Source organism: Heterodontus francisci, chromosome 11 (assembly GCF_036365525.1).
Source record: "Heterodontus francisci isolate sHetFra1 chromosome 11, sHetFra1.hap1, whole genome shotgun sequence".
NCBI lineage: Eukaryota > Metazoa > Chordata > Chondrichthyes > Heterodontiformes > Heterodontidae > Heterodontus > Heterodontus francisci.
Genome location: NC_090381.1, coordinates 103,355,666 through 103,383,016, shown reverse-complemented (window position 1 = coordinate 103,383,016; position 27,351 = coordinate 103,355,666). Strand labels below are relative to the sequence as shown.

The 27,351-nt window shown below is 44.2% G+C and overlaps 1 protein-coding gene across 8 annotated transcripts in view; it reads right to left on the bottom strand.

Annotated features, from left to right (window-relative positions):
- The window catches only part of LOC137375437 (mediator of RNA polymerase II transcription subunit 12-like protein), a 604,549-nt gene that overhangs the window by 462,233 nt on the left and 114,965 nt on the right, over positions 1-27,351 (bottom strand). For all 8 annotated transcript variants that reach the window (XM_068042658.1, XM_068042659.1, XM_068042662.1 and 5 more), the window contains 3 exons: positions 14,668-14,817; positions 10,110-10,209; positions 2,651-2,787 (listed from right to left, as the gene is read on the bottom strand). In XM_068042658.1, coding sequence (XP_067898759.1) covers positions 2,651-2,787; positions 10,110-10,209; positions 14,668-14,817 — 387 coding nt within the window. The remainder of the gene's footprint in view (positions 1-2,650; positions 2,788-10,109; positions 10,210-14,667; positions 14,818-27,351) is intronic.

Here is a 27,351-nt window from a genome sequence, read left to right as displayed (position 1 = left end):
TGGATAGTGAGAGTCTTTTTCCTCGGATGGTGATGTCAAACACGAGGGGACATAGCTTTAAGTTGAGGGGTGATAGATATAGGACAGATGTTAGAGGTAGTTTCTTTACTCAGAGAGTAGTAGGGGCGTGGAACGCCCTGCCTGCAACAGTAGTAGACTCTCCAACTTTAAGGGCATTTAAGTGGTCATTGGATAGACATATGGATGAAAATGGAATAGTGTAAGTCAGATGGTTTCACAGGTCGGCGCAATATCGAGGGCCGAAGGGCCTGTACTGCGCTGTAATGTTCTAAAAAAAAATTCTAAATCTCCGGTGTGCGCGCGAGCGTGAAACTCGGCACGTTGTTTATTATTTTAATTGTTTGGTTTACATACAATAAAGTTAACCTGTTTCTTTGTTAACTCAAGAACATCTGTACAATTGGTTATGATCATAACAAGCAAGTAATCAAACACCTACCGAATTGGCTGGTACACCCACTTTAAGTATTAAACCTGTTGTGGTCAAACAAGGAGAGGGAAAAGAGGGAAGCCCTTCGACCAATCCTCACTTGGCCATAACACTACACTTCAAATAGTATTATCCAATCTAAAGCACTTCAAGATGTATTAAGCATATGATAAGATGGTATAAAAATGCAAGCTCTTTCTTGAACAAATGTCATGAGGCATCCTGAAACATTGATATCTTTCAGCCAGCACACGCCACCTTCAGTTGAAGAGGGAGCATGAAGGCTATGTAAACCACTCCACAAAAATTGCTTCTAATCAGCCCTTGAGAGTTAAACCTGCTTTTAAATCCTGGTAATCATCAATTAGTCTGAAAATTGCAGGCTAAAACCTGAGTTTCAACAGACATGTCTTAGTGGAACAGCACCAACTTGGTGCTACTTTTCCCCCATTCCACCAGAATAACCCTCACCAAATGCTAACCTTTCCTGATAGGCCAGTCATCGAGGACTAATACAAGGAGGTATACATATCATACGCACCGTACCCAATACTTTCGTTCCAAGGATTACAAGCCTCATATGTTAAAAATATGTATTTTTCAATAAAGGATTAAATAAAACTATGAATGAGACAGAAACTGGATGGTACATTATGACCTGCATATACATCCTGCCACAATGATGGAATGGGCACTTCCTATGTTGGCTAAAGGAAATGACCTGGATAATCGAACCAAATTTTTAATGTGTGCTAGTTAATGGGAAACTATGTGTCCATCCACTTGAAAGCGGCAGTATAACTCTGGAGCCAAATCACTGATCCGACTCCAACACACACTAAAATAAGTAACAACCCCACAAGACTTCAACTTAGCATTGATGACAGCCTAACTCCAGTCTATGACTTTACATGGTCGATAGTAGAATTTGCCAATCTAACCTATTCTCGCACAACATGAAGAACAGAGCTCCATACCCGCGTGCAAGCACCCTCCAGGTATGGGTGCAGCGGCACTATAACTGCAGTCAATCACAAAACTGACAATTGCAGAAATGTATTTTGAAAAGAAACTACCATCAGCATCTGAGCTGGATACATCACAAGGCATCTGTGGTGGCATTCACTCTGTTCCCTAACTCTAGCCATCTCATTACTCTCCCCACATTCCTTCCCCAGGACCTGTACAAGACTAAATCAAACTTAGCAATGGGTCTTGAAGAGTCAAGGACAGGAACACCCCAGTTCAAAGAAAGGGATTGAAACTTTAAGAATGTTATTCTCACTGCAGAAGCACTGGACCCAATTTTAACCCTGTGCAAGTGGTTAAGTTTTGAATGGGTTAAAATCAGTGCTGTAAACTCAATGGGCCTGAAGACCATTTCGTGTTGTGTCAATGCCAGCTCATGTCTATGCCAGCTAGTCCCACCTCCCAAGCCACAGATCTGCACCTTGCTCTCCTTCAAATATTCACCCAACTTCCTCTTAAAAGGAACAACTCTGCCTCAATGTCTCCATGTTGTAAATCAATTCATGCTCCAACAACCCTCCATATACACAAACGTCTACGAACTTCTCACTGTGACCATTTTAAATTGATGACCCCCACATCACTGACCAGAAGAAATAGTTTTCCCCTATTCGCCCGATTGAAATCCTTTGTAATTTTAAAAACCACAACCTTCTGTGCTTCAGTGGATGGAGGTCCCATCTCTCAAGTCTCCTCATTGTTCAAGATTTCCCATCCCCAGTATTATCCTGGTGAATCTACACTGTATGCTCTTAACAAATAGGACGTGCTTTCCATAATAGGATTCCAAAAACTGCACACAGCATTCCACTATTACCGTGTACAACTTCACCACACTTCTTTATCATTGTACTCGATTCCTCTGTTTAAAAGTAACCAAAAGTTATTGGTCTTTTTATGGCTTCATCTATCAGTGCTTGCGCTTTCAGGGAATGAGGTATTTGAATTACAAGGCCTCTCTGTTTATCCACACCATTTGACAACTTTTTAAATGAGTGGATACTCCCATTTCTTCATTTTCCTCCTAAAATCTATTACCTCAGATTTTTCCACATGAACTGCATTAATTACATTAAATCAGCTTGTGGCCTGACACACACTTTCACAAAATGGATCCTTGGCATACTGGCTTTGTAATGAAATAACATGCAGCACACCACTACCACTCACCTCTTGGCTATCCTTGCTCTGGCTCGACCCAAAAATCTTGTGGTACAGGCTATCGAGGGAGTTGCTGGAATCAGATCTGTCAAAGCAGTGACGATCCAGTACTTCCAACGTGTGCAAGACCTTACTGATTGTGAAACCTTTAGTAAAGGCAACAAGCAAGAAGGAAACATGTACATTAGATACCTTAGCAAGAAATTTATTCTACAACAGTGCTTATAATATACACGTCTTGCAAAAAAAAAATCCATGTGCATTTTACTAAACAACTCTTTGAACGGATACTATTATTTTCACTATTTTACCAGACCCAACCAGACAGGCTTAATTATATTTGCTGAAGGAACAATGATTTGAGAGAGTAAAAGCTGATGCATTGTTTTAAATGCAAAGGGGAGGGAACGTTTTCCCACCAATCTGCCCAAGCCCCTAATCCCAGCAAAGGGGTCATTAGTATAAAGAGGGTGGACACCCCTCAAAATTTACAGACCACCCCCAGGCGTCTGCCTTGTGGATTGGGGTTGGGGGGGGGGGGGTGCTGGATGGAACGGGGGTGGGGGAGGCCCTAGTCAAACAGGCCAAAGCGTGAATTTTTCCCTGAAAGACAATCTTTGGTGTAATTGGCTTTAGGAAACCAGCAATCTCAACCCTGCCTCTGATAGCATAGAATGCTGGCACACAATGTACATCTGTGTCATGTAAACATACTTTCCATTAGCGGGCGGGAGAGCAGGGGGTGGGCAAGGAAGCACAACTGGCAAGTGATGTCAACCCATTAACGTTTTCTCCTCCCTTGACATCAGCATGGGGGAGGTTGTAGACATAAAAAGCACCCACTCGCCCCACCCCCATCAGAATTTCTATAGAGTGAAAAATAAAGGCAGAAAAACCAGTGGAAACCAGGCTCCATTCAAAATTTTGACTCTCAGTTAAACTACATGGCAGAAGCACTCTTACAAGTCCAGAAATTTGGCAACTTATTTTTCGTAGTTCACACATCACCAGGTTAAGCCGTCTGCAGTTCCCTTTACGATGAGCAACTTGCTGTGTCTTAATGCTTAGCATGACACTCCAGTCAAGTGTAGAAGGTACACACCTAAAATTCCCATTAATCAGAGGGCAGGAATCTGATGCTGCCCTTGTACTCACAGTTCACGTTATATTAAATAGCCACCTACTGTGGGAATATAAACAGAAAATGCGAGAAATGCTCAGCAGGTCAGTTAACGTTTCAGGTCGATGACCTTTGTCAGAACTGTTTTGATGAAAGGTCATCTATCTGAAACGTTAACTGCACCTCTCTCTCTTCCCACAGATGCTGCCTGGCCTGCTGAGCCTTTCCAGCATTTTCTGTTTTCGTTCAGAATTTTTTTTTTTAATTCGTTCATGGGATGTGGGCATCGCTGGCTAGGCCAGCATTTATTGCCCATCCCAAATTGCCCTTGATCGGAGTGTCTTGCTAGGCCATTTGAGGGCATTTAAGAATTAACCACATTGCTGTGGGTCTGGAGTCACATGTAGGCCAGACCAGGTAAGGACGGCAGATTTCCTTCCCTAAAGGACATTAGTGAACCAGAATGGTTTTTACAACAATCGATAATGGTTTCATGGTTACCATTAGACTAGCCTTTTAATTCCAGATTTTTATTAATTGAATTCAAATTTCACCATCTGCCATGGTGGGATTTGAACCCACGTCCACAGAGCTTTAGTCTGGGCCTCTGGATTGCTCATCCAGTGACATCACCACTGCAACACCACATCAGCAGCATCTGCAGTATTTTTTAATTCTGTACTGTAGCAATGCTTGTTACTTCAGGAATACAGTGCATTTGCAGGAAATTACATATAACCATTACTGAGTTGAGGCTACATAGCTTATTTACGCTTTTAGTACATGACTCATGCACCTGATGTCACTTAGTGGTTTATTTTTCCAATTATCTAAACAATATTGTATCCTGTCTACCCTTCTCAAGTACGTGTCAAACACGTCTAAACCTGACACACACCTATTCATTTCAATGGGTTTCACTCGCTATATTTTTTTTTATTTCCATTGCTTTATATTTCCATTGGGGCGGCACAGTGGTTATCACCACAGCCTCACAGCTCCAGCGACCCGGGTTCAGTTCTGGCTACTGCCTGTGCGGAGTTTGCAAGTTCTCCCTGTGACTTCGTGGGTTTCTGCCGGGTGCTCCGGTTTCCTCCCACAGCCGAAGATCTGCAGGGTTGATAGGCAAATTGGCCATTGTAAATTGCCCCTAGTGTAAGTAGGTGGTAGGAGAATTGAGGGAAGGTGGGGATGTGGTAGGGAATATGGGATTAATGTAGGATTAGTATAAATGGGTGGTTGTTGGTCGGCACTGACTCGGTGGGCCGAAGGGCCTGTTTCAGTGCTGTATCTCTCTATGACTATGACTCTATATTATTGCAACACACAAAAAATGGTCATTATAAATGGCAAGTATTGATGACCCAATCAGTGACTGGAAAGAATTGATAAGCTTTATTGGGATCAATGGGTTGAACTAACACATCAACAGAGATGTTCATTAACCTTGGAGGTCATTCAGCCGAACAGTCAACTCCTCATGTTAATTCAGCTTGCCCACACAGCCAAGTTCACTAACTATACCAAACTGCTATTCCAATTGTTTTAAACAAGCATTTTTTTTAAAAAATGACATGAACAAGGGGACAGGGAGAGAAGAAAAAAAAACTTGAAGAAAGATGATTAAGGGAAGAATTTAAACAGGTGTTCAAAATTCTGAATGGTTTTGATAGAGTGAATAAAGAGAAACTGTTCCACCAGTAAGAGGGTTAATAACCAGAGGGGACACAGATTTAAGGCAATTGGCAAAAAAACAAGGGGGTGGGGGGGGGGGGGTCGGGGAGATGTGGATGTTTTTGAAAAATATAAACAGACTGAGCTATTATGATCAGGAATGCGCTGACTGAAAGGGCAGTGGAAGCTGATTCAATAGTAACTTACAAAAGAGAATTCAATTTATACCTGAAAAGGAAACATTTGCAGGGTTATGTGGAAAGAGTGGGGGAGTGGGACTACTTGGATAGCTCTTTCAAAGAGCCACCCATGTAACGTCCAATGAATTACTAGTGCCCGAATAAGTCAAACTATACTTTTGTTACATTATTGCCTATGATTTTTTTTTTACAGAAGTTTGGGAAACAAATTCTACAAGTGTCAAATTTGCTGTTCCTTTATCCATGTGCTCTATTTTTACCTCTTACCTTTCTTCGAGTACAGGAACATGGCAGACAAGATGTACCAGACACTTGCCACTGAAGCAAGAGGTGTGGTGAACCTGCAATTTGCCTTAGAGTTAAGCAGCACTAAAAGGGTAGTTGGAAAGTTTGACTGCAGTTTGGTGGAGTTCCAGAGTTTAGCAGCAAAAAAGGAGGGTTGTGGACACAAGTCCTGGACATCAGAGTTCTAGAGTTTGACAGCACTGTGAACAAGTGTACTAGGGTTTGGGATGTGGGGCTTATCTGACTAGGAGCTTCCTCGGGTCTGCTAAGTACCAGATTATGGCAACATTGCAGGACCTAGGTCTGTCAACAGTTAAGGAGATAGGACTGGGGTCTGATAAGATGACTATTGCTGGTGTCTTACACTGCTGGAAGGGGGCCCTGGAATCAGGTGGCACTGCTCAGGATTCTGGGATGTGGCACAATTGGGGAGGGGGTCCAGATTCTGGCATTGCTGGGAGAGGAGGTGAATCCATGGATCTGATATTCCCTCCCTGGTACTCATCGGCCACCAAAGCTCTTGATGACGCAATAACCAGAATCTCTCTTTACAATCTAACACTGGGTCCAGAAGTCCTACAGTCTCATCATGGTCAGTCAACAGCAGTAGCGAGATTAAAATCAGAGGGTAGACCAGGTGCAGGCAAAGAGAGAAACTTGTTTTAAAAAAAGGGGAGGCTGTACCTTGTATCTTTTTGAACTTTAGAGTAAAGTAAGTTAATACTTCCCCACTGGTTCACTACTAAATGCAATACTTAGAATGGAATAGTACCACAAAAACTAAAAGGTCGCAAGTATGTTCCATCGTCTATGCCGATGGCTGTTCTCAACTGATGTATTAGGATTGCGAGGGAGGATGGAAGAAAGACGAACTAGGACTTCCACTTTTCATTTGTCTCAATGACATTTCCAAAAAGTCAAGTCTGCTTGTCGACAGGATATGGCTCAACTTTTGTTTTATTTACTGGTGGGAATCGCTGACAAGGCTGCCATTATTGGCAATCCTTAGTTGCCTTGAGAAGGCCTTCTTTTTGAACTGCTGCAGTCCACATGTTGAAGGGGATCGAATAGTTCTGTAACTTCAGAGTTAAGATTCAATCACGTTGGTGTGTGATTGGAGTCACATATAGGCCACAGTGGGTAAGGATGACACATTTCGTTCCCTCAAGGATATTAGTGAGCCCGTTGGGATTTTAATGACAATCTGACAGTTTTGTGGTTATTTCTTTTATAGAAACGGTTACCTGCTTTTTATTTCCAGTTCTTTTGTTTTTTTTAAAAACTGAAATCAAATTTTCCAATCTCCTTGGTGGGGTATGAACTCAGGTTTATTGCCATAACACTGCACGACTGGACCTAAAGTTGACATCTACACAGCTGAATAGCCTGTTGGCATTCATTGTTTGAAGAATGACCACCAGGGGGCAATAATCACATTATCAGCAATATTATTTTTGGAGCTTCTGTACCATACAACATTTTCAGGGCAGAGTCCAGAGTCTGGATAATGATTGCAAACCAAGAGATGTCGCAGCTCCATAAGCAACTGAGAAAGGGAGAGGCAGGTTAACCCGTCAGTTGGGGACCCTTCTTGAGGGAGCTGGGGCTTTTCTCATTGGAGCGAAGAAGGATGAGAGGTGACTTGATAGAGGGGTACAAGATGATGAGAAGCATAGACAGAGTGGATAGCCAGAGACTTTTTCCCAGGGTGGAAAGGGCTATCACCAGGGGGCATAATTTTAAGGTGATTGGAGGAAGGTTTCGGGGAGATGTCAGAGGTAGGTTCTTTACACAGAGAGTGGTGGGTGCGTGGAATGCACTGCCAGCGGTGGTAGTAGAAGCAGGTACATTAGGGACATTTAAGCGACTCTTAGATAGGTACATGGATGATAGTAGAATGAAGGGTATGTAGGTAGTTTGATCTTGGAGTAGGTTAAAGGTTCGGCACAACATCGTGGGCCGAAGGGCCTGTACTGTGCTATACTGTTCTATGTTCAAACAACTAATGAAGGGTCTCACCCAATATTACGTCGATGGACTTGCAATTGGAGTTTTCTATTCTAGCCACACAACAACAATCTCTATTAACATACACACAAACTCAGGTCATCTCTATTTAGCATGTGGGTCTGAAAACAATATTTACGTTTAAAACAGGTCCTATTGATCTAATCAGGAACTGGACAGCGTGAGGTAGCTGAAAGAGTGCAAGAGCTGAAATACTCCTGCTTGTGGCTGTATCCAGGCTCCTCATACTGTCAGGCTCAGTAACTTCTAAACCAACTCCCCCTGATATAAGCTGCACCCACTGTTTCAACAAAACTATTCACAAGCCATCAGTTTGGTCTAGTGCTTTAATTCCTGGCTTCATTATCATGTGTGAAGTGTCCTCTAGTGGTTGAAAAGCATAAAGTATAACAAGAGTGTGGACAATCTGCTGAAATCCCAATGCAGCTAGCACAGTATACCTGTTCAAATGGCAGTGTTAGTATATAATAATTTAGAAGCAGAATAGGAGAGATAAACAGTCACTGAACGTACTTATTCAAAAATAGGTTTTTAATGTCCAGTAGCAAAATGTTTTGAGAACTCAAATGTGCTTTCACACTTCAACTTCAGCTCAACACAAAAAGGAAACCACTTTAAACCACCCAAACTTGGAAGTGTGAATCTGAAGTTAGGGTACAACCAGACTCCATAGCAAAGCAGAGAAAAAGTCCTTACGGAAGGGAGTCAAGACTGCGGTTTGTGAATCCAGTACTGAGTCAAGCAATGTACAGTTGGATCCTTTTGGCTTCCTGGGCACATTTTAAACCTATCTGCAATTAAATGTTTAGACAATGCAGATGCTGATCCTTTGTCCAAAGGGGTCAATGGTTACTGCTGGTGAAGGAGCTCCGCGCACATGTAGGAAAACTGTTTCCAGGTTTGCAAAATTAAACATTTACCCAAGCAGTGTAAATAGATTCTTGCTGGCTGAAACTCTAACTGCAGCTGCTCTTCACACTGATAAACAGGCACCCAACAATATTCCCTTATGCTCTCTCTCCTCCCTTTTGTGGGGTTGGGGAAAGGGGTGACCATGGATTTTTCAACTCATTTTTTTCTTAATAAACAAAGAGTGTTTTATTCACTAACTTATAGGCCGTCCTTTCTTTATCCGACACTAGCCCGCTCTGAGCCATTTATAAATTGCTCCGACTGGCGTCAGCTCCCAATACATTGGTCTTGTGCAGCAGACGGCAGCATCAAAGAACAATGAGCAAGGTTTGCTGAGATAGTCCTTTTCCCAGCTGTTGGCCTGAGTAAATTTCGGAGGCTTATCTTTGGCAATGATGACAGCTGCTCAAGACCCCATACATTGGTGGGGGAGCTCAAAAGCCCTACTAGAGCACCACCACAGCGATTCAAAAGCACCACTGGTGCAGCGATCCAATTTATGTTACAAGGTTAGAAGGGGCCTCATCACTTCCAGACTGTTACCCATCAATCAGAAAGTTTGAAGGGAAAAGTCTGTAGAGCTGTGAAGGTAAAGCAGGGAAGTGGGACTAATTTGGGAGTACAATAGCATTGGTTATTTTACTGGATTAGATGCCTGAACTAATGATCTAGAGATAAAACTTCAAATCCCACCATGGCAGCTGGCTGAATTTAAATTCAATTAATTAAATAAATCTGGATTTTTTTTTTTAAAAAGCCAGTTTCAGTAATAGTGATCATGAAACTACCAAATTGTTGTAAAAACCCAACTGGTTCACTAATGCCCTTTTAGGGAAGGAAATCTGCCATCCTTACCTGGTCTGGCCTATTGGTGACTCCAGACCCACAGCAATGTGGTACATTCTGAAATGGTCTAGCAAGTCCTTCAGTTGTCTGGGTATTGATGGGCAATAAATGTTGGCCTTGCCAGTGACACCCACATTCCATGAATGAAGGGGAAAAAAAATTGGATAGGATTTTCCAAAAGAGCCACATAGCCATGATGGGCTGAATGACCTCCTACTGTGCCATACAAAATCTATGAAAAGCTGAAAGTTAGTGTGACCGTAGCCACCTATGGAGAGAAAATTCCATCAGTTGAAAGCACACCACTCATCTTACATCCAAGAGAGGGGGATGGAGAAAGAATGGACATTACCTCTTCAGTTCCCCAGGTTGCAGTTCTTTCATGCTGAGTAAATCAGTTTACCTGCAGTTGATTCCTGACATTTGTCAAAAGACCACCGTACTTCCACAGCACGTCCTCGCTGCTTGATCTGCTGCTCCACTTCATAAATTTTGGCTCGGACCTAAAGCATTCAAACAAAGTGGTTTAGCAAGGCCATGGCGTTTGCTAAAATCAGTGTGTGTCTGTTTCCCTCTATCTGTTATGTATATTAAAAGCCTTGCATGGGAAGACTTTGTGCAAATGAGCATGTACTTCCTGTAACATTTTCCTGTTACACCTAGTTCTGCCACCTTCTCGGTTATGAAAATCTTTTATTGTAGGCATATTACTTACATCAACTTCAAAGATAAGTTTCCAAGGTAGGTGGCACCCTGTGTTTACCTACAAGACACCCCAGCTGCGTCTCCAAGGTGAGAGGGGCTACAGCACCAGCCATCTAGAAGGAGCTAGAACCAAGCCTCTGATTCAATGCTGACTGTCCCCTTCTACTGGTGCCTTTCCCAGCCACCCTCCCCAGTGATAACTGAGCTGACCAGTTGCTGCCTACAGTGTTCCTTCAGCTATTTTAATTCAAAAACAAAATCACTGAGTTTGGTGCGTGCTAATGGAATTTTGAAAATTAAAGTTGGGGAGGGGTGGTGGGTGGAATTGTCAAAAGGGTTTCCCTCACAGTAACATGGGGAACTAACTCTCGTCGTTCACATCAAGCACACATGCCATTGCCCTTATTCCTGAGAAAACCATCACATTTTGGCAGCCTCACCCTAGCTCTAATACCCTCCCCACCCCCCTCCCAATGCTTCCACACCACTGGTTTTGCCATGCTTTGACACCACATTCCTCTCCTCCAACACACTGCTACCCCCTTTACCACCCCTCCTACATACCACGACCACACCCCACTCTGCTCCTAGATGCTGCAAAACCACCTCTCAGTTCATCCCAGGCTCTCTCACACGAATCACCTATCGACCTCCCACATTTCCTGACCCCATGACATCTCTCCTAAAATCCAGGACCACTTCCCCAATACTGCCAACGCACCAGCCAACGTCTGCATTATTGGTGCATGCAGCTCCTATAACTTTCCTCATACCCAACCACAATCTGAAACATCTTCACTATATTCTCTGTTTCCTAGGCTTTAAAAATGTAGGGAATAAAATTAACTACAAAAAGGTTAAACATTTAATACTTCAGGTTCATGCTGGTATTCATATTATATAATTCAAGCCTGAAAATACTCCAGTATCAATAGTTAACTTCCCAGGGCATTATACATGGGAAAACCAAAGGCCAAGTGCATTCAGATATAGTGACACATGCACAAAGTGGTAAACACACACAGAATCACAGAATAATACAGTGCAGAAGAGGCCCTTCGGCCCATCGAGTCTGCACCGATGCATTAAAGACACCCGACCTGTCTACCGAATCCCATTTGCCAGCACTTGGCCCATAGCCTTGAATGTTATGACGTGCCAAGTGCTCATCCAGGTACTTTTTAAAGGACGTGAGGCAACCTGCCTCTACCACCCTCCCAGGCAGGGCATTCCAGACCGTCACCACCTTCTGGGTAAAAAAGCTCTTCCTCATATCCCCCTTAAACCTCCTGCCCCTCACCTTAAACTTGTGACCCCTCGTAACTGACCCTTCAACGAAGGGGAACAGCTGCTCCCTATCCACCCTGTCCATGCCCCTCATAATCTTGTACACCTCGATCAGGTCACCCCTCAGTCTTCTCTGCTCCAGCAAAAACAACCCAAGCCTATCCAATCTCTCTTCATAGCTTAAATGTTCCATCCCAGGCGCCAACCTGGTGAATCGCCTCTGCACCCCCTCCAGTGCAATCACATCCTTCCTATAATGTGGCGACCAGAATTGCACACAGTACTCCAGCTGTGGCCTTACCAAAGTTCTGTACAACTCCAACATGACCTCCCTGCTTTTGTAATCTATGCCTCAACTGATAAAGGCAAGTGTCCCATATGCCTTTTTCACCAACCTATTAACCTGCCCTTCTGCCTTCAGAGATCTATGGACAAACACGCCAAGGTCCCTTTGTTCCTCGGAACTTCCCAGTGTCAGGCCATTCATTGAATACTTCCGTGTCACATTACTCCTTCCAAAGTGTATCACCTCACACTTTTCAGGGTTAAATTCCATCTGCCACTTTTCTGCCCATTTGACCATCCCGTCTATATCTTCCTGTAACCCAAGACACTCAACCTCACTGTTAACCACTCAATTAACCACACAATTCAACATGGTGGCTCCTCATCAGAGCCCTTTCCTATCCTGAGTGGTGTGAAACAGGGCTGTGTTCTCGCACCCACACTTTTTGGGATTTTCTTCTCCCTGCTGCTTTCACATGCGTTCAAATCCTCTGAAGAAGGAATTTTCCTCCACACAAGATCAGGGGGCAGGTTGTTCAACCTTGCCCGTCTAAGAGCGAAGTCCAAAGTACGGAAAGTCCTCATCAGAGAACTCCTCTTTGCTGACGATGCTGCTTTAACATCTCACACTGAAGAATGCCTGCAGAGTCTCATCGACAGGTTTGCGTCTGCCTGCAATGAATTTGGCCTAACCATCAGCCTCAAGAAAACGAACATCATGGGGCAGGATGTCAGAAATGCTCCATCCATCAATATTGGCGACCACGCTCTGGAAGTGGTTCAAGAGTTCACCTACCTAGGCTCAACTATCACCAGTAACCTGTCTCTAGATGCAGAAATCAACAAGCGCATGGGTAAGGCTTCCACTGCTATGTCCAGACTGGCCAAGAGAGTGTGGGAAAATGGCGCACTGACACGGAACACAAAAGTCCGAGTGTATCAGGCCTGTGTCCTCAGTACCTTGCTCTACGGCAGCGAGGCCTGGACAACGTATGCCAGCCAAGAGCGACGTCTCAATTCATTCCATCTTCGCTGCCTTCGGAGAATACTTGGCATCAGGTGGCAGGACTATATCTCCAACACAGAAGTCCTTGAAGCGGCCAACACCCCCAGCTTATACACACTACTGAGTCAGCGGCGCTTGAGATGGCTCGGCCATGTGAGCCGCATGGAAGATGGCAGGATCCCCAAAGACACATTGTACAGCGAGCTCGCCACTGGTATCAGACCCACCGGCCGTCCATGTCTCCGTTATAAAGACGTCTGCAAACGCGACATGAAATCGTGTGACATTGATCACAAGTCGTGGGAGTCAGTTGCCAGCATTCGCCAGAGCTGGCGGGCAGCCATAAAGACAGGGCTAAATTGTGGCGAGTCGAAGAGACTTAGTAGTTGGCAGGAAAAAAGACAGAGGCGCAAGGGGAGAGCCAACTGTGCAACAGCCCCAACAAACAAATTTCTCTGCAGCACCTGTGGAAGAGCCTGTCACTCCAGAATTGGCCTTTATAGCCACTCCAGGCGCTGCTTCACAAACCACTGACCACCTCCAGGCGCGTATCCATTGTCTCTCGAGATAAGGAGGCCCAAAAGAAAGAAGAACCCAAGACACTCAACCTCACTGTTAACCACTCGGCCAATCTTTGTGTCATCCGTGAACTTACTGATCCTACCCCCCACATAGTCATCTACTTCGTTTATATAAATGACAAACAATAGGGGACCCAGCACAGATCCCTGTGGTACGCCACTGGACACTGGCTTCCAGTCACTAAAACAGCCATCTGTCATCACCCTCTGTCTCCTACAGCTAAGCCAATTTTGAATCCACCTTATCAAGTTACCTTGTATCCCATGTGCATTTGCTTTCTTGATAAGTCTCCCATGTGGGACCTTGTCAAAGGCTTTGCTGAAATCCATGTAAACTACATCAACTGCACTACCCTCATTCTCACACCTGGTCACATGCTCAAAAAATTCAATCAAATTTGTTAGGCATGACCTCCCTCTGACAAAGTAATGCTGACTATTCCTAATCAAATTTTGCCTCTCCAAGTGGAGATAGATTCTCTCCTTCAGAATTTTCTCTAATAGTTTCCCTACCACTGACATGAGACTCACTGGTCTACAGTTCCCTGGCTTATCTCTGCAACCTTTCTTAAATAGTGGGACCACATTAGCTGTTCTCCAGTCCTCTGGCACCTCCCCCGTGGCCAGAAAGGAATTAAAAATTAGGGTCAGAGCCCCTGCAATCTCCATCCTCGCCTCCCACAGCATCCTGGGACACAAATCATCCAGACCTGGAGATTTGTCCACTTTTAAGCCTGCCTAAACCTCCAATACCTTGTCACTCCCTATGACAATTTGCTCAAGAACCTCACAGTCTCTCTCTCTCTCTGAGTTCCATCTCTACTTCCTCATTCTCTTGGGTGAAGACAGATGTGAAGTATTCATTCAACACCCTACCAATGTCCTCTAGCTCCAGCCACAGATTTCCCCCTTGGTCCCTAATGGGTCCTACTCTTTCCCTGGTTATCCTCTTCCCATTGATATACTTATACACGCAAAATTCCAGTTTGCGTTAATTTTTATGCGACGACATTTCTGCTGAGAAACACTGAATTTATTGGAAAAAATAGTTAAGATAGTAAGTCATGTACAGGACAATACCCCATGACAAAGGATACCTGCTGATTGAAGGCGGAATTACCCCCTGGCATAGGTAAACATGACGGGGCCACTTGGAGCAGATCAAGAGGTGAGCCAGGATTGCAGCTTTTGCTATCATTCATGGAATAATTCCACACCAAGGCACTAGGGCAACATAAGGTTATTGTCTGCAGGAAGAACAGAAACAGACTTTGAATTTGATTCTTATACATCTTGGTAAACAAAATTTGAAATTTACTGTGCGATTTAAAACTACAACAGTTAATAACCCTGAACAGCAAATCAGGATCTTCAAATACTTGCCACATACTGCCAACTTATTAAATAAAATTTCATCCCATCCTCACTACCTTCCTGCTTCCCATTCCCATCAATATAACATGAACAATTTTGGTTTCGATGGCATGGAGAATGGATGAAATCACAAAGGGTCATCCCCAGAATGGGAAAATCTCAGAATCCAATCAAACAGAAATGGAATTTCACTTATTCTGGCATCAGAAACGAGTAGCCTCTATGGCTCGACAGGATAGAGGCTGCTTCCCTTGGCTGGGGCACAGATCATTTATGACTGAAATGAGGAGAAATTTCTTCACTCATAGGGTTGGGAATCTTGGGCATTCTCAACCCCAGAGGGTTGTGGATGCTCCATTGTTGAATATATTTAAGGCTGAGATACAGATGTTTGGTCTCTCAGGGAATCAAGAGATATGGGGGAGTGGGCGGAAAAACAGATTTAAGGTAGATGATCAGTCACGGTTGTATTGAATGGCTGAGCAGGCTCGGGGCCACATGGTCTACTCCTGCTCCTATTTCTTATGTAATGTTCTTACAAGGAACGGAAGCCCCTTTGCACAATGTAGGTGAAGCTCCAGCTTTGCAGTCTCATAGGAAACTAAATGTAATAAAGCAGAATGAGATCCGCAGAAGAATTTAGTTTCAATTCTAGAATCCCAAGTAATAAAGACTGAATTTCAGTCATATAAGACACTGGCTGATCTTTTCCTAGCTAAGAGAGTATGTGGACAATCCTGCTCCTCAGTCACCACAAGTACCGACCCTGAACAAAATGGGGAGACGGTGGCATAGTGGTGATGTCACTGGACGAGTAATCCAGAGCCCAGGCTAATGCTCTGGGGACATGGGCTCGAATCCCACCACAGCAGATGGTGAAATTTGAATTCAATTAATAAATTTGGAATTAAAAGCTAGTCTCATGATGACCATGAAACCATCGTCTTTCATTGTAAAAACCCAACTGGTTCATTAATGTCCTTTAGGGAAGGAAATCTGCCATCCTTACCTGGTCTGGCCTACATTTCACTCCAAATCCACAGCAATGTAGTTGACTCTTAAAATGCCCTCTGAAATGGTCTAGCAAGCCACTCAGTGCAAGGGCAATTAGGGATGGGATGGGCTGGGCAATAAATGCTGGCTTAGCCAGCAATACCCATATCCCACAAAAATGAATTTTAAAAAAATGCACCACCATAACCACACCAATAGTACTGATATGATGTTGCTTCATGTAGAAGCCTCTTGCTCATTGATCTCCCAACCATTGCAAAGATTGGTAACTCATGACGCACGGTACAAACCCGCACATCTTATACTGTCTAATTTCTCTTACCATGCCTCCTTTTCAACTTGCACTAGCACTTGTCATTCAAACAGCTATTTTCTACCCAAGTACTTAATAATTGTTCTTTTTCTTTTCTGTGTGTAATGGTCATTTACCCCACCTCCACCCCCCCCATCCTTTTTCCCTTGCTCTGATCATCCTGAGAAAGTTGTCTATCTGCAAGATCTTCCAGTTCTGACGAAGTTGTCTCACAACAGGATAAAGTTTGCCAGTTTTCCATACTCCACCGATTCTGCCTTAGGAACACAGGAACAGGAGGAGTCCATTAGCCCCTCAAGCAATGAAATCATGGCTGAACAGCGACCGAACTCCATATACTCGCCTTTGCCCCATTTCCCTTCATACCGATGGATATCAAAAATCTATCAATCTCAGGATGAAAGTTAACAATTCATCTTCCAACAATTGTGGTTTGCAGAAAAAAAGCTCCAAAGTTCTGCCGCCCTTTGTGTATAGAAGTGTTTCCTACCTTTGCTTCCGAAAGGTCTGGCTTTAAATTTTACACTAAGCCTCCTCGTCCTAGAGTTCCCAACCAAAGGAAATAGCTTCTTTCTCTCTGTTCCCCTTAATATCTTGAAGACTTTAATAAAATCACCCCATAACTCTTTAGATTCCAGGGGCAGTTACCTGAGTTTTTCCAGCATTTTCTAATGTTTTATAAATTTCAAGCATCTGGAGTATTTTGCTTGATTTCCTTTCTAGATCAAACCTGCATTATGGGGGGGGGGGGGGGGGGGGGGGGGGGGGGAGTAACAGCCCCGACAACCAATTTTATCTGAAGCACCTGTGGAAGAGTCTGTCACTCTAGAATTGGCCTTTATAGCCACTCCAGCTGCTGCTTCACAAACCACTGACCACCTCTAGGCGCTTACCCATCGTCTCTCGAGAAAAGGAAGAAGGAGGGGAAGGAGGGGAAGGAGGGGAAGGAGGGGAAGGAGGGGAAGGAGGGGAAGGAGAAAGAGGAAGAAAAAGACTCTAAACTTCATAGAATTCTACAGTACGGAACGTGGTTATTCAGCCCACTGTGTCTGTGCCAGACATAGTTATGTTCTGTATTTATTTATAACATTATGAAGCCCTGCTATATTATCCGGCGACCATGTTATAGGTGAGACCGTGTTATAACAAAGTCCTTTCGAAAGCACCAAGCCAGTAGCCAGAATAATACAGACCCTACAGATACACTGGTTAAAATGGCCTCAAAAGGGACATACCATCTGATCTGATGCAAACAAACAAATGAAGACAATCAATTCAAATAAATTTTATTTCATCTGGTCACAGAAATGTGAATAAACATGCACAATCGGACTATTTAAAACTGGACGATTATTGAGCAGATGGATACGTGTTGAAGAAATCAGTCATTTTAATGGTTTACATTTACTCCCCGCCTCTGCCTTTTTGCTCAATGTAGGATGTTCTGAAGTTGTGGCACACTTGCAGCCATAGATTTTTCGTGGCTTCCAACCATCTCAGCGATTCTTCTAGTTAGTGGAGAATGGCAGGGGCTCAGTCTCTGTCATCCTCAGCTTGCTGAATGTCTTGGGCATTAATATTCAGCCATACATTGATGTCATCTGTACCTAATTCGGTTCCAAGTACACACCTGACATTGTTTAGATCGTGGGCATTGAATCCATTGAAGTCCACAACTCCCACTTTCAAGTATTTCTTCATAGAGTCATAGAATCATTTACAGCATAGAAGAGGTCATTCGGCCCATCAAGTCCACGCCAGCTCTCCACGAAGCTATGCAGTCAGTCCCACTCCCTAGTTCGATCCCCGTAGCTCTGCAAATCTATTTCTCTCAAGTGGCCATCAAACCTCCTCTTGAAGTCAATGATCGTCTCCGCTTCCACCATCTTTGTGGGCAGCGAGTTCCAGGTCATTACCACCCACAGTGTAAAAAGTACTTCCTCATATTCCCCCTGCATCGCTTGCCCAAATCTTTTATTCTGTGCCCTAGTCCTTGTACCATGAGTTAATGGGAACAGTTTTTCCTTGTCTAACGTATCCAAGCCCATCATAATCTTGTACACTTCTATTAAATCTCCCCTCAATCTCCTTCATTCTAACCACAAAAAATACAGTTTTTCCAACATTCGTTTTCAACTAAAATCCCCCATCCCTGGAATCATTCTGGTAAATCTCATCTGCACCCTCTCAAGGATCCTCACATCCTTCCTGAAGTGTGGTGACCAGAACTGGATGCAATATTCTAGTTGGGGCCTAACCAGAGCTTTACAAAAGGTTCAACATAACTTCCCTGCTTTTGTACTCAATGCCTCTATTTATGAAGCCCAAGATCCCATAGGCTTGCTAATTACTCTCTCAATATATCCTTCCACCTTCAAATATCTATGCACATGCACCCCTCGGTCCCTCTTCCTGCACACTCTTTAGAATTGTGCCAGGAGATATACATCGCCTCTCCCTATTCCTTCTGCTGGAATGCATCACCTCACACTTGTCAGTATTAAATTCCATCTGCCACCTGCCTGCCCATTCTGCTAGCCTATCTATATCCTGTTGCAGGTGATTCATATCATCCTCAATGTTTGCTGCACCTCCAAGTTTGATGTCGTTCAGTGATGACTCCAAAGTCCTCCTTATCGTCACTGTTGTTTTCCATCTCAAATGCAGTACCCAGCGTGTTTCCACGAGTTTGATATAGTTGATCGTCACTCCTTGCCAAGCACGCTCACCTATATACATTTCCTATTTCACATCGAGGCCAGTTGTCACATTGTCCTTACTGTTCTCTTCTTATAAGAAGATGCGAAATGCCATGCCAGTTCTTGAATCTTGCTAACCATCTTTTGCTGGCTCCAAAGTCTACAGGGGCATTAGTATTTCCATTCATTTGGTGGCAAAAATTCTGAGCCTGAGCTTGAACAACAGGACTGGATATGGGTATGTCTTCAGCTCTCTGCTGGGTAAACCACACACATGCAGCTGAGTTGAGAGGTGTTACTGGCATTTCACATTTTCTTTCTTGCTTGGCCACCATCATCCATCTCCATCAACACCTTCTCATCATCTTTAAGCCACCCATGAAGCGTTGATTCAGCAACCCCCACTCTGGATGATGATTTTCAGCTTCTCGGTGATGGTGCAAGATTTTCCTTTTTGTGGTTCAGTACACATGATTTTGCGTCGATTGTTTTAAGGGCATCAGTGCAAGTTTGACCCATATTTACACAGAGAAAAATGGTGCCTTAATTAGTCATGAGGCTGCTATCGCATTGGCTGGTTCTAAATCATTTGTAGAGCATTTATACTTCAACAACGTTCTGAAATACATTCAGAATTTAAAATAAATTTAAATGAAAATTTTGGGATCCAAGATGGACCCGTCCTATACCGAGTTCCACGCTTTGGCGGATCGTGTTATATTGAGCTCCCAGTGTATTTATTTTTAAGAATTCCAGCTCAAAAATCAAACAAAAATGAGCTTTTGGGAGTTTTGGTCTGGAATGTGTTTTCATTTGTTGCTGTTCCCACACTTCTCAAACCTACACATTTAAAGCGGATTTATTTTAAAAATACATAATTTGATGCTTGCATTCTAGACTTTTATTTTGCTGCATCTTACAATTCCATTACCTGCAGCTCAAAGACGGTCTCACAGGACTAAAACACAACCAACTTTAGGGGTTTAAAATTAAATTTAAAATTCTGGAATTCCAATCCAAAGTCTGTACAGCAGGGCATGAAAGACACTGACCCACTAAACCAAACAGTTGAGAGAGTGGTATAGTGGTTATAACTCTGGATTAGCAATCCAGAGACCTGGACTAATGAGTTCAAATCCCACCACGGCATCTGGAGAGCTTAAATTCAATTAATTAAATAAATCTGAAGCAAAAAGCTAGCATCGGTAATGGTGACAATGAAACTACTGGATTGTCGTAAAAACCCATCTGGTTCACTAATGTCCTTTAGGAAATGTACCTGTTTGACCAAGGTTTTGGCCATCTACCCTTATGTGGCTCAGTGTCAAATTTTGCTTTATAATGTTCCTGTGAAGCACCTTGGGACATTTTACTACGTTACAGGCAATATATAAATAGAAGTTGCTATTGTTGAAATCTGCAGTCCTTGCTTCGTCTGGCCAAAAATTGACTCCAGACCCACAGCAATGTGGTAACTCTTAACTGCCCACTGAAATGGCCCAATAAGCCATTCAGCTGATATAAATTGGTTAAGTGAGCGGACAAAAAATTGGCAGATGGAGTATAATGTGGAAAAATGTGAGGTGTCCACATTGGCAGGAAGAATAGAAAAGCAGATTATTTACTTGGAGAAAGTCTGCAGAACACTGCGGTACAGAAGAATCTGGGTGTACTTGGACCGGAATCACAAAAAGTTAGCATGCAGGTACAGCAAGTAATTAGGAAGGCAAATGGAATGTTAGGCTTTACTGCAAGGCAGATGGAGCACAAGAGTAGGGAGGTCTTGCAACAACTGTACAGGGCATTGGTGAGAGCGCACCTAGAGTACTGTGTACAGTTCTGGTCTCCTTACTTGAAGGATATACTTGAATTAGAAGCAGTTCAGAGAAAGTACACTAGGCTTTTTTTTTTATTCACTCATGGGATATGGGCGCCAGTGGCTAGGCCACCATGTATTGCTCATCCCTAATTGCCCTTGAGAAGGTGGTGGTGAGCTGCCTTCTTGAACTGCTGCAGTCCATGTGAGGTAGGTACTCCCACAGTGCTGTTAGGAAGGGAGTTCCAGGATCTTGACCCAGCGACAGTGAAGGAACGGCGATATAGTTCCAAGTCAGGATGGTGTGCGACTTGGAGAGGAACTTGCAGGTGGTGGTGTTCCCATGCATTTGCTGCCCATGTCCTTCTAGTTGGTAGAGGTCGCGGGTTTGGAAAGTGCTGTCGAAGGAGCTTTGGTGCGTTGCTGCAGTGCATCTTGCAGTTGGTACAACCTACTGCCACTTTGCGTCGGTGGTGGAGGAAGTGAATGTTTGTAGATGGGGTGCCAATCAAGCAGGTTGCTTTGTCCTGGATGGTGCTGACCTTCTTGAGTGTTGTTGGAGCTGCACCCATCCAGGCAAGTGGAGAGTATTCCATCACACTCCTGACTTGTGCCTTGTAGATGGTGGACAGGCTTTGGGGAGTCAGGAGATGAGTTACTCACCACAGGATTCCTAGCCTGTGACCTGCTCTTGTAGCCACAGTACTTATATGGCTACTCCAGTTCAGTTTCTAGTCAATGGTAGCCCCTAGGATGTTGATAGTGGGGGATTCAGTGATGATAATGCCATTGAATGTCAAGGGGAGATGGATAGATTCTCTTTTGTTGGAGATGGTCATTGCCTGGCACTTGTGTGGCGCAAATGTTACTTGCCACTTATCAACCCAGGCCACGATATTGTCCAGGTCTTGCTGCATTTCTACACAGACTGCTTCAGTATCTGAGGAGTCGCAAATGGTGAACATTATGCAATCGTGAGCGAACATCCCTACTTCTGACCTTATGATTGAAGGAAGGTCATTGATGAAGCAGCTGAAGATGGTTGGGCCTCGGACACTACCCTGAGGAACTCCTGCAGTGATGTCCTGGAGCTCAGATGATTGACCTTCAACAGCGACAAGCACCTTCCTTTGCGCTAGGTATGACTCCAAACAGCAGAGAGTTTTCCCCGATTCCCATTGACCTCAGTTTTGCTAGGGCTCCTTGATGCCATATCCGGTCAAATGCTGCCTTGATGTCAAGGGCAGTCACATACCTCACCTCGATTTCAGCTCTTTTGTCCATGTTTGAAGCAAGGCTGTAATGAGGTCACGAGCTGAGTGGCCCTGGCGGAACCCAAACTGAGCGTCACTGACCGGATTATTGCTAAGCAATTGCCGCTTGATGGCACTGTTGATGACACCTTCCATCACTTTACTGATGATTGAGAGTAGACTGATGGGGTGGTAATTGGCCGGGTTGGATTTGTCCTGCTTTTTGTGTACAGGACATACCTGGGCAATTTTCCACATTGCTGGATAGATGCCAGTGTTGTAGCTGTACTGGAACAGCATGGCTAGGGGCGCGGCAGGTTCTGGAGCACAGGTCTTCAGTACTATTGCCAGAATATTGCCAGAGCCCATAGCCTTTGCAGTATCCAGTGCCTTCAGGCGTTTCTTGATATCACGCGGAGTGAATCAAATTGGCTGAAGTCTGGCATCTGTGATGCTGGGGACTTCAGGAGGAGGCCGAGATGGATCATCAACGCGGCACTTCTGGCTGAAGATTGTTGCAAATGCTTCAGCCTTATCTTTCGCACTGATGTGCTGGGCTCCCCCATCATTTAGGATGAGGATATTTGTGGAGCCACCTCCTCCAGTTAGTTGTTTAATTGTCCACCACCATTCACGACTGGATGTGACAGGACTACAGAACGTAGATCTGATCCATTGGTTATGGGATCACTTAGCTCTGTCTATTGCATGCTGCTTACCCAGTATGGCATGCAGATAGTCCTGTGTTGTAATATCACCAGGTTGACATCTCATTTTGAGGTATGCCTGATGCTGCTCATGGCATGCCCTCCTGCACTCTTCATTGAACCAGGGTTGGTCTCCTGGTTTGATGGTAATGGTAGAGTGGGGGACATGCCCGGCCATGAGGTCACAGATTGTGGTTGAATACAATTCTGCTGCTGCTGATGGCCCACAGCGCCTCATGAATGCCCAGTTTTGCATTGCTAGATCTGTTCGAAATCAATTCCATTTAGCACGGTGACAGTGCCACACAATACGATGGAGGGTATCCTCAATGTGAAGACGAGACTTCGTCTCCACAAGGACTGTGCGGTGGTCACTCCTACCAATACTGTCACGGACAGATGCATCTGCAGCAGGCAGATTGGTGAGGACGAGGTCAAGTATGTTTGCCCTCTTGTTGGTTCCCTCACCAGCTACCGCAGACCTAGTCTAGCAGCTATGTCCATTAGGACTCGGCCAGCACGGTCAGTAGTGGTGCAGCTGAGCCACTCTCTGTGATGGACATTGAAGTCCCCCACCCAGAGTACATTCGGTGCCCTTACCACCCTCAGTGCTTCCTCCAAGTGGTGTTCAACATGGAGGAGTACTGACTCATCAGCTGGGGGCTGGAGGTTTCCTTGCCCATGTTTGACCAGATGCCATGAGACTTCATGGGGTCCGGAGTCGATGTTGAGGACTCCCAGGGCAACTCCCTTCCCACTGTATACCACTGTGCCGCCATCTCTGCTGGGTCTGTCCTGCCGGTGGGACAGGACATACCCGGGGATAGTGATGACAGTGTCTGGGACATTGTCTGTAGGGTATGATTCCGTGAGTATGACTATGTCAGGCTGTTGCTTGACTAGTCTGTTGGACAGCTCTCCCAACTTTGACACAAACCCACAGATGTTAGTAAGGAGGACTTAGCAGGGTCGACAGGGCTGGGTTTGCCGTAGTCATCTCTGGTGCCTAGATCGTTGCCGGGTGGTCCATCCAATTTCATTCCTTTTTATTGACTTCATAGTGGTTAGATACAACTGAGTGGCTTGCTAGGCCATTTCAGAGCGCATGTAAGAGTCAACCACATTGCTGTGGGTCTGGAGTCACATGTAAGGACAGCAGACTTGCTTCCCTAAAGGACATTAGTGAACCAGATGGGTTTTTACAACAACCGACAATGGTTTCATGGCCATCATTAGACTTGCTTTCTAATTCCAGATTTTTTATTAATTGAATTCAAATTCCACCTTCTGCTGTGGTGGGATTCGAACCCATGCCCCCAGAGCAATACCCTGGGTCTCCAGTTTACTAGCCCAGTGACAATACCACTACGCCACCGCCTCGCCCCGCTATACTCATTGAAGTTTAGAAGAATGAGAAGTGATCTGATTGAAACACATCAGATTCTGAGGGGGCTTCACAGGGTAGATGCTGAGAGGATGTTTCCCCTCATTGGAAAATCTAGAACTAGGGGCCACAGTTTAAAAATAAGGGTCTCCCATTTAAGACAGTGATGAGGAGGAATTTCTTCTCTGAGGGTCGTTAATCTTTTGAATTCTCTTCCCCAGAGAGGAGGCTGGGTTACTGAATGTATTCAAGGCTGAGTTGAACAGATTTTTGATCCACAAGGGAGTCGAGGGTTAAGGGGGGGGAAGGCAGAAAAGTAGAGTTAAGGCTACAATCAGATCTGCCGTGATCTTATTGAATGCAGAGCAGGCTCAAAGGGCCGAATGGCCTACTCTTGCTCCCATTTCTTATGGTCTTATTCAAGATGACAGTTCACCACCACCTTCTCAATGATAATTAAGGATGGGTAATAAATGCTGGCCTGGCCAGTAATGTCCACATCCTGTAATGAATTTTTAAAAAAACTATCCTGATCCAATTCAGTATCACCTCAGAAAAAGTTTGGATAATCCAATACACACCTCTGCTCAGCATTACTATCTCCCACTCCCCAGTGCACAATGCAAAAAAAAATTCCTAGATCTTGAAGTATACCAACATTATTAGCATATCATTAAGGAAACAGTAGCACAGTGTTAATGTTAGTGATCCTGAAGCCCAGACTAACCCTCCAGAGGTATGAGTTCAAATCCCACCATGGCAGGAATAGAGTTTAAATTCGATTAATTAATAAATCTAGAATAAAAGGCTAGTCTCAGTAGTGGTGACCATGAAACAACTGGATTTCATAAAACCCATCCGGTTTACTGATGTCCTTTAGGGTCTGGCCTACATCTGACTCCAGATGCACACATTGTGGTTGATTTTTAACTACCCTTTGAAATGGGCTAGCAAGTCACTCAGTTGTATCAAGCCACTATAAAAACGTTGAAGAGTAGAAAAAAAGGATGGACCACCCGGCCTCAGCCTGAAGCAGCTCGTACCCGCATGCAGCAGCTTGTACCCGCATGCAGCAAGACCCATCATTCAGGCATGGGCTGATAAGTGGCAAATAACATTCAGACCACACAAGTGCCAGGAAATGACCGTCTTTAACCAGAGAGAATCTAATCATCTCCCCTTAATGTTCAAAAGCATCATCATCACTGAATCCCCCACCAACATCTCGGGGGTTATCATTGACCAGAAACTTAACTGGACCAGCCTCATAAATAAGAGATCAGAAACTGGAAATTCTGCAGCGAGTAACAGCTCCAGACTCCCCAAATCTGTCCACCATCTACAAGGCACAAGTCAGGAGTGTGATGGAATACTCTCCACTTGCCTGGACGAATGCAGCTCCAACAATACTCAAGAAGCTCAACACCATCCAGGACAAAGAGGCCCGCTTGATTGGCACCCCATCCACTAGCTTAAACATTCACTCCCTCCACCACCGACGCACAATGGCAGCAGTGTGTACCATCTACACAATGCATTGCAGCAACTCTGCAAGGCTCCTTCGATAGCCCCTTCCAAGCCCGCAACCTCTAACACCAAGAAGAACAAAGCAGCAGACACATGGGAACATCACTTCCTGCAAGCTCCCCTCCAAGCCACACACCATCCTGACTTGCAACTATATCACCATTCCTTTATTGTCGCTGAGTCAATAACCTGGAACTCCTTCCCAATGGTGCACCTACAGCACATGGACTGTAGAGGTTCAAGAAGGCCTCCGCCTTCTCAAGGGCAATTAGGAACGGGCAACAAATGCTGGCCTTGCCAGTGACGTCCACATCTCATGAATGAATAAAAAAAAAGTATAGCTTTACAAACTGACACTGTAAAGTCGTGCACTCTTGTCAAAACCACATACCCAAAAATACACATAAGCCTGAATTGAAGTCAAAAAGGTTTCACCCAGTTACAAATCGGCCTTCGGAACCAGTGAGATTTAGAAGGATTTGTATGGTTGTGGACACTAGATATATAATTGATCTATATAACTGGAACAAGCAGTTAGAGTTTGGAGTCTCCCAAGAAAATCTTTTAGACTGCACAAATAGACTTGAATCATTTTTTTTCCATCGACTATTTCCATTACAAGTTTAGGAGTTTTGGTCTGCAATGTGCTGAATAGGCTCGAGTGGAATATAAATGCTGGCATGGACTGGTGGGCTGAATGGCCTGTTTCTGTGATGTATATTCTATGTAACTCTATGGAACTTACACCTGAGTGTGATGCAATTTACAGTACAGACACGATGGACTGAAGGGCCTCCTTCGATGCTTCTAGCCCAAGATAATGCTGGCATTTATTTTTGTGTCTAAATGCAGCCTGCCGAAGAATGAGGGCGATAGAACTCATTCACTGCACATCAAGGGCCAATGAGCTCTGGGCTTACAACTCCAGCATAGCAACCTGCTGTATTCATGCTGCCCTACAAAAACAGATAGAGCGATGATTGCAGGAATACAGTCCAAAAACTCTCAATATGTATTTTTGGATTAAATGGTTTTGAAAACAAGAAACAGGTTACACTTTAAAAGTGGCACATCCAGCAGCCAAGTGGGTTATGCCAAGTGGTCTATTTCCCTCTAAACCACCATTCCCCTCACTTCTGTTGTGTGATAGTTTTCTCAAAGTTGAGGTGCTAGAAATGGTGCTCACAATCCCAAGTGACAGTTTCACAACGGTTCAAAAAATAGTAGAGATGTGAAGAATTACTGAAACCTACACATACAGTCCAAAAAAAAAATTCTTGGAGATGGAAGACTCCCAGATACTGGCAGCTATCCCAATTAAATGGACCAAGCTGATCACTCGCATGTCACTATAGCACAGGTACCACAGACAATACCGTTAAGTTTTGACAACAGCAGCTTCAATGAAGTGTTTTTCTGTTTAAAAAATACAACTAAAATTGCATTGCCTCCATTTCTACAGGAAAAAAAAGGATCTGCATTTCGGAAACATCTATCATAACCTCAGAACATCCTCAAGTACTTCACAATTCATGAAGTACTTTTGAACTGTAGTCTCTGCTGTAATGCAGGAAATGTGGCAGCCAATTTGCACAAAGCAAGATCCCACAATGAGATATCAAAGAGGTAATCTGTTTTTCTTTTAACTATGTTGGTTGAGGGATAAATACTGGTTAAGACACAAAGGAGAACGT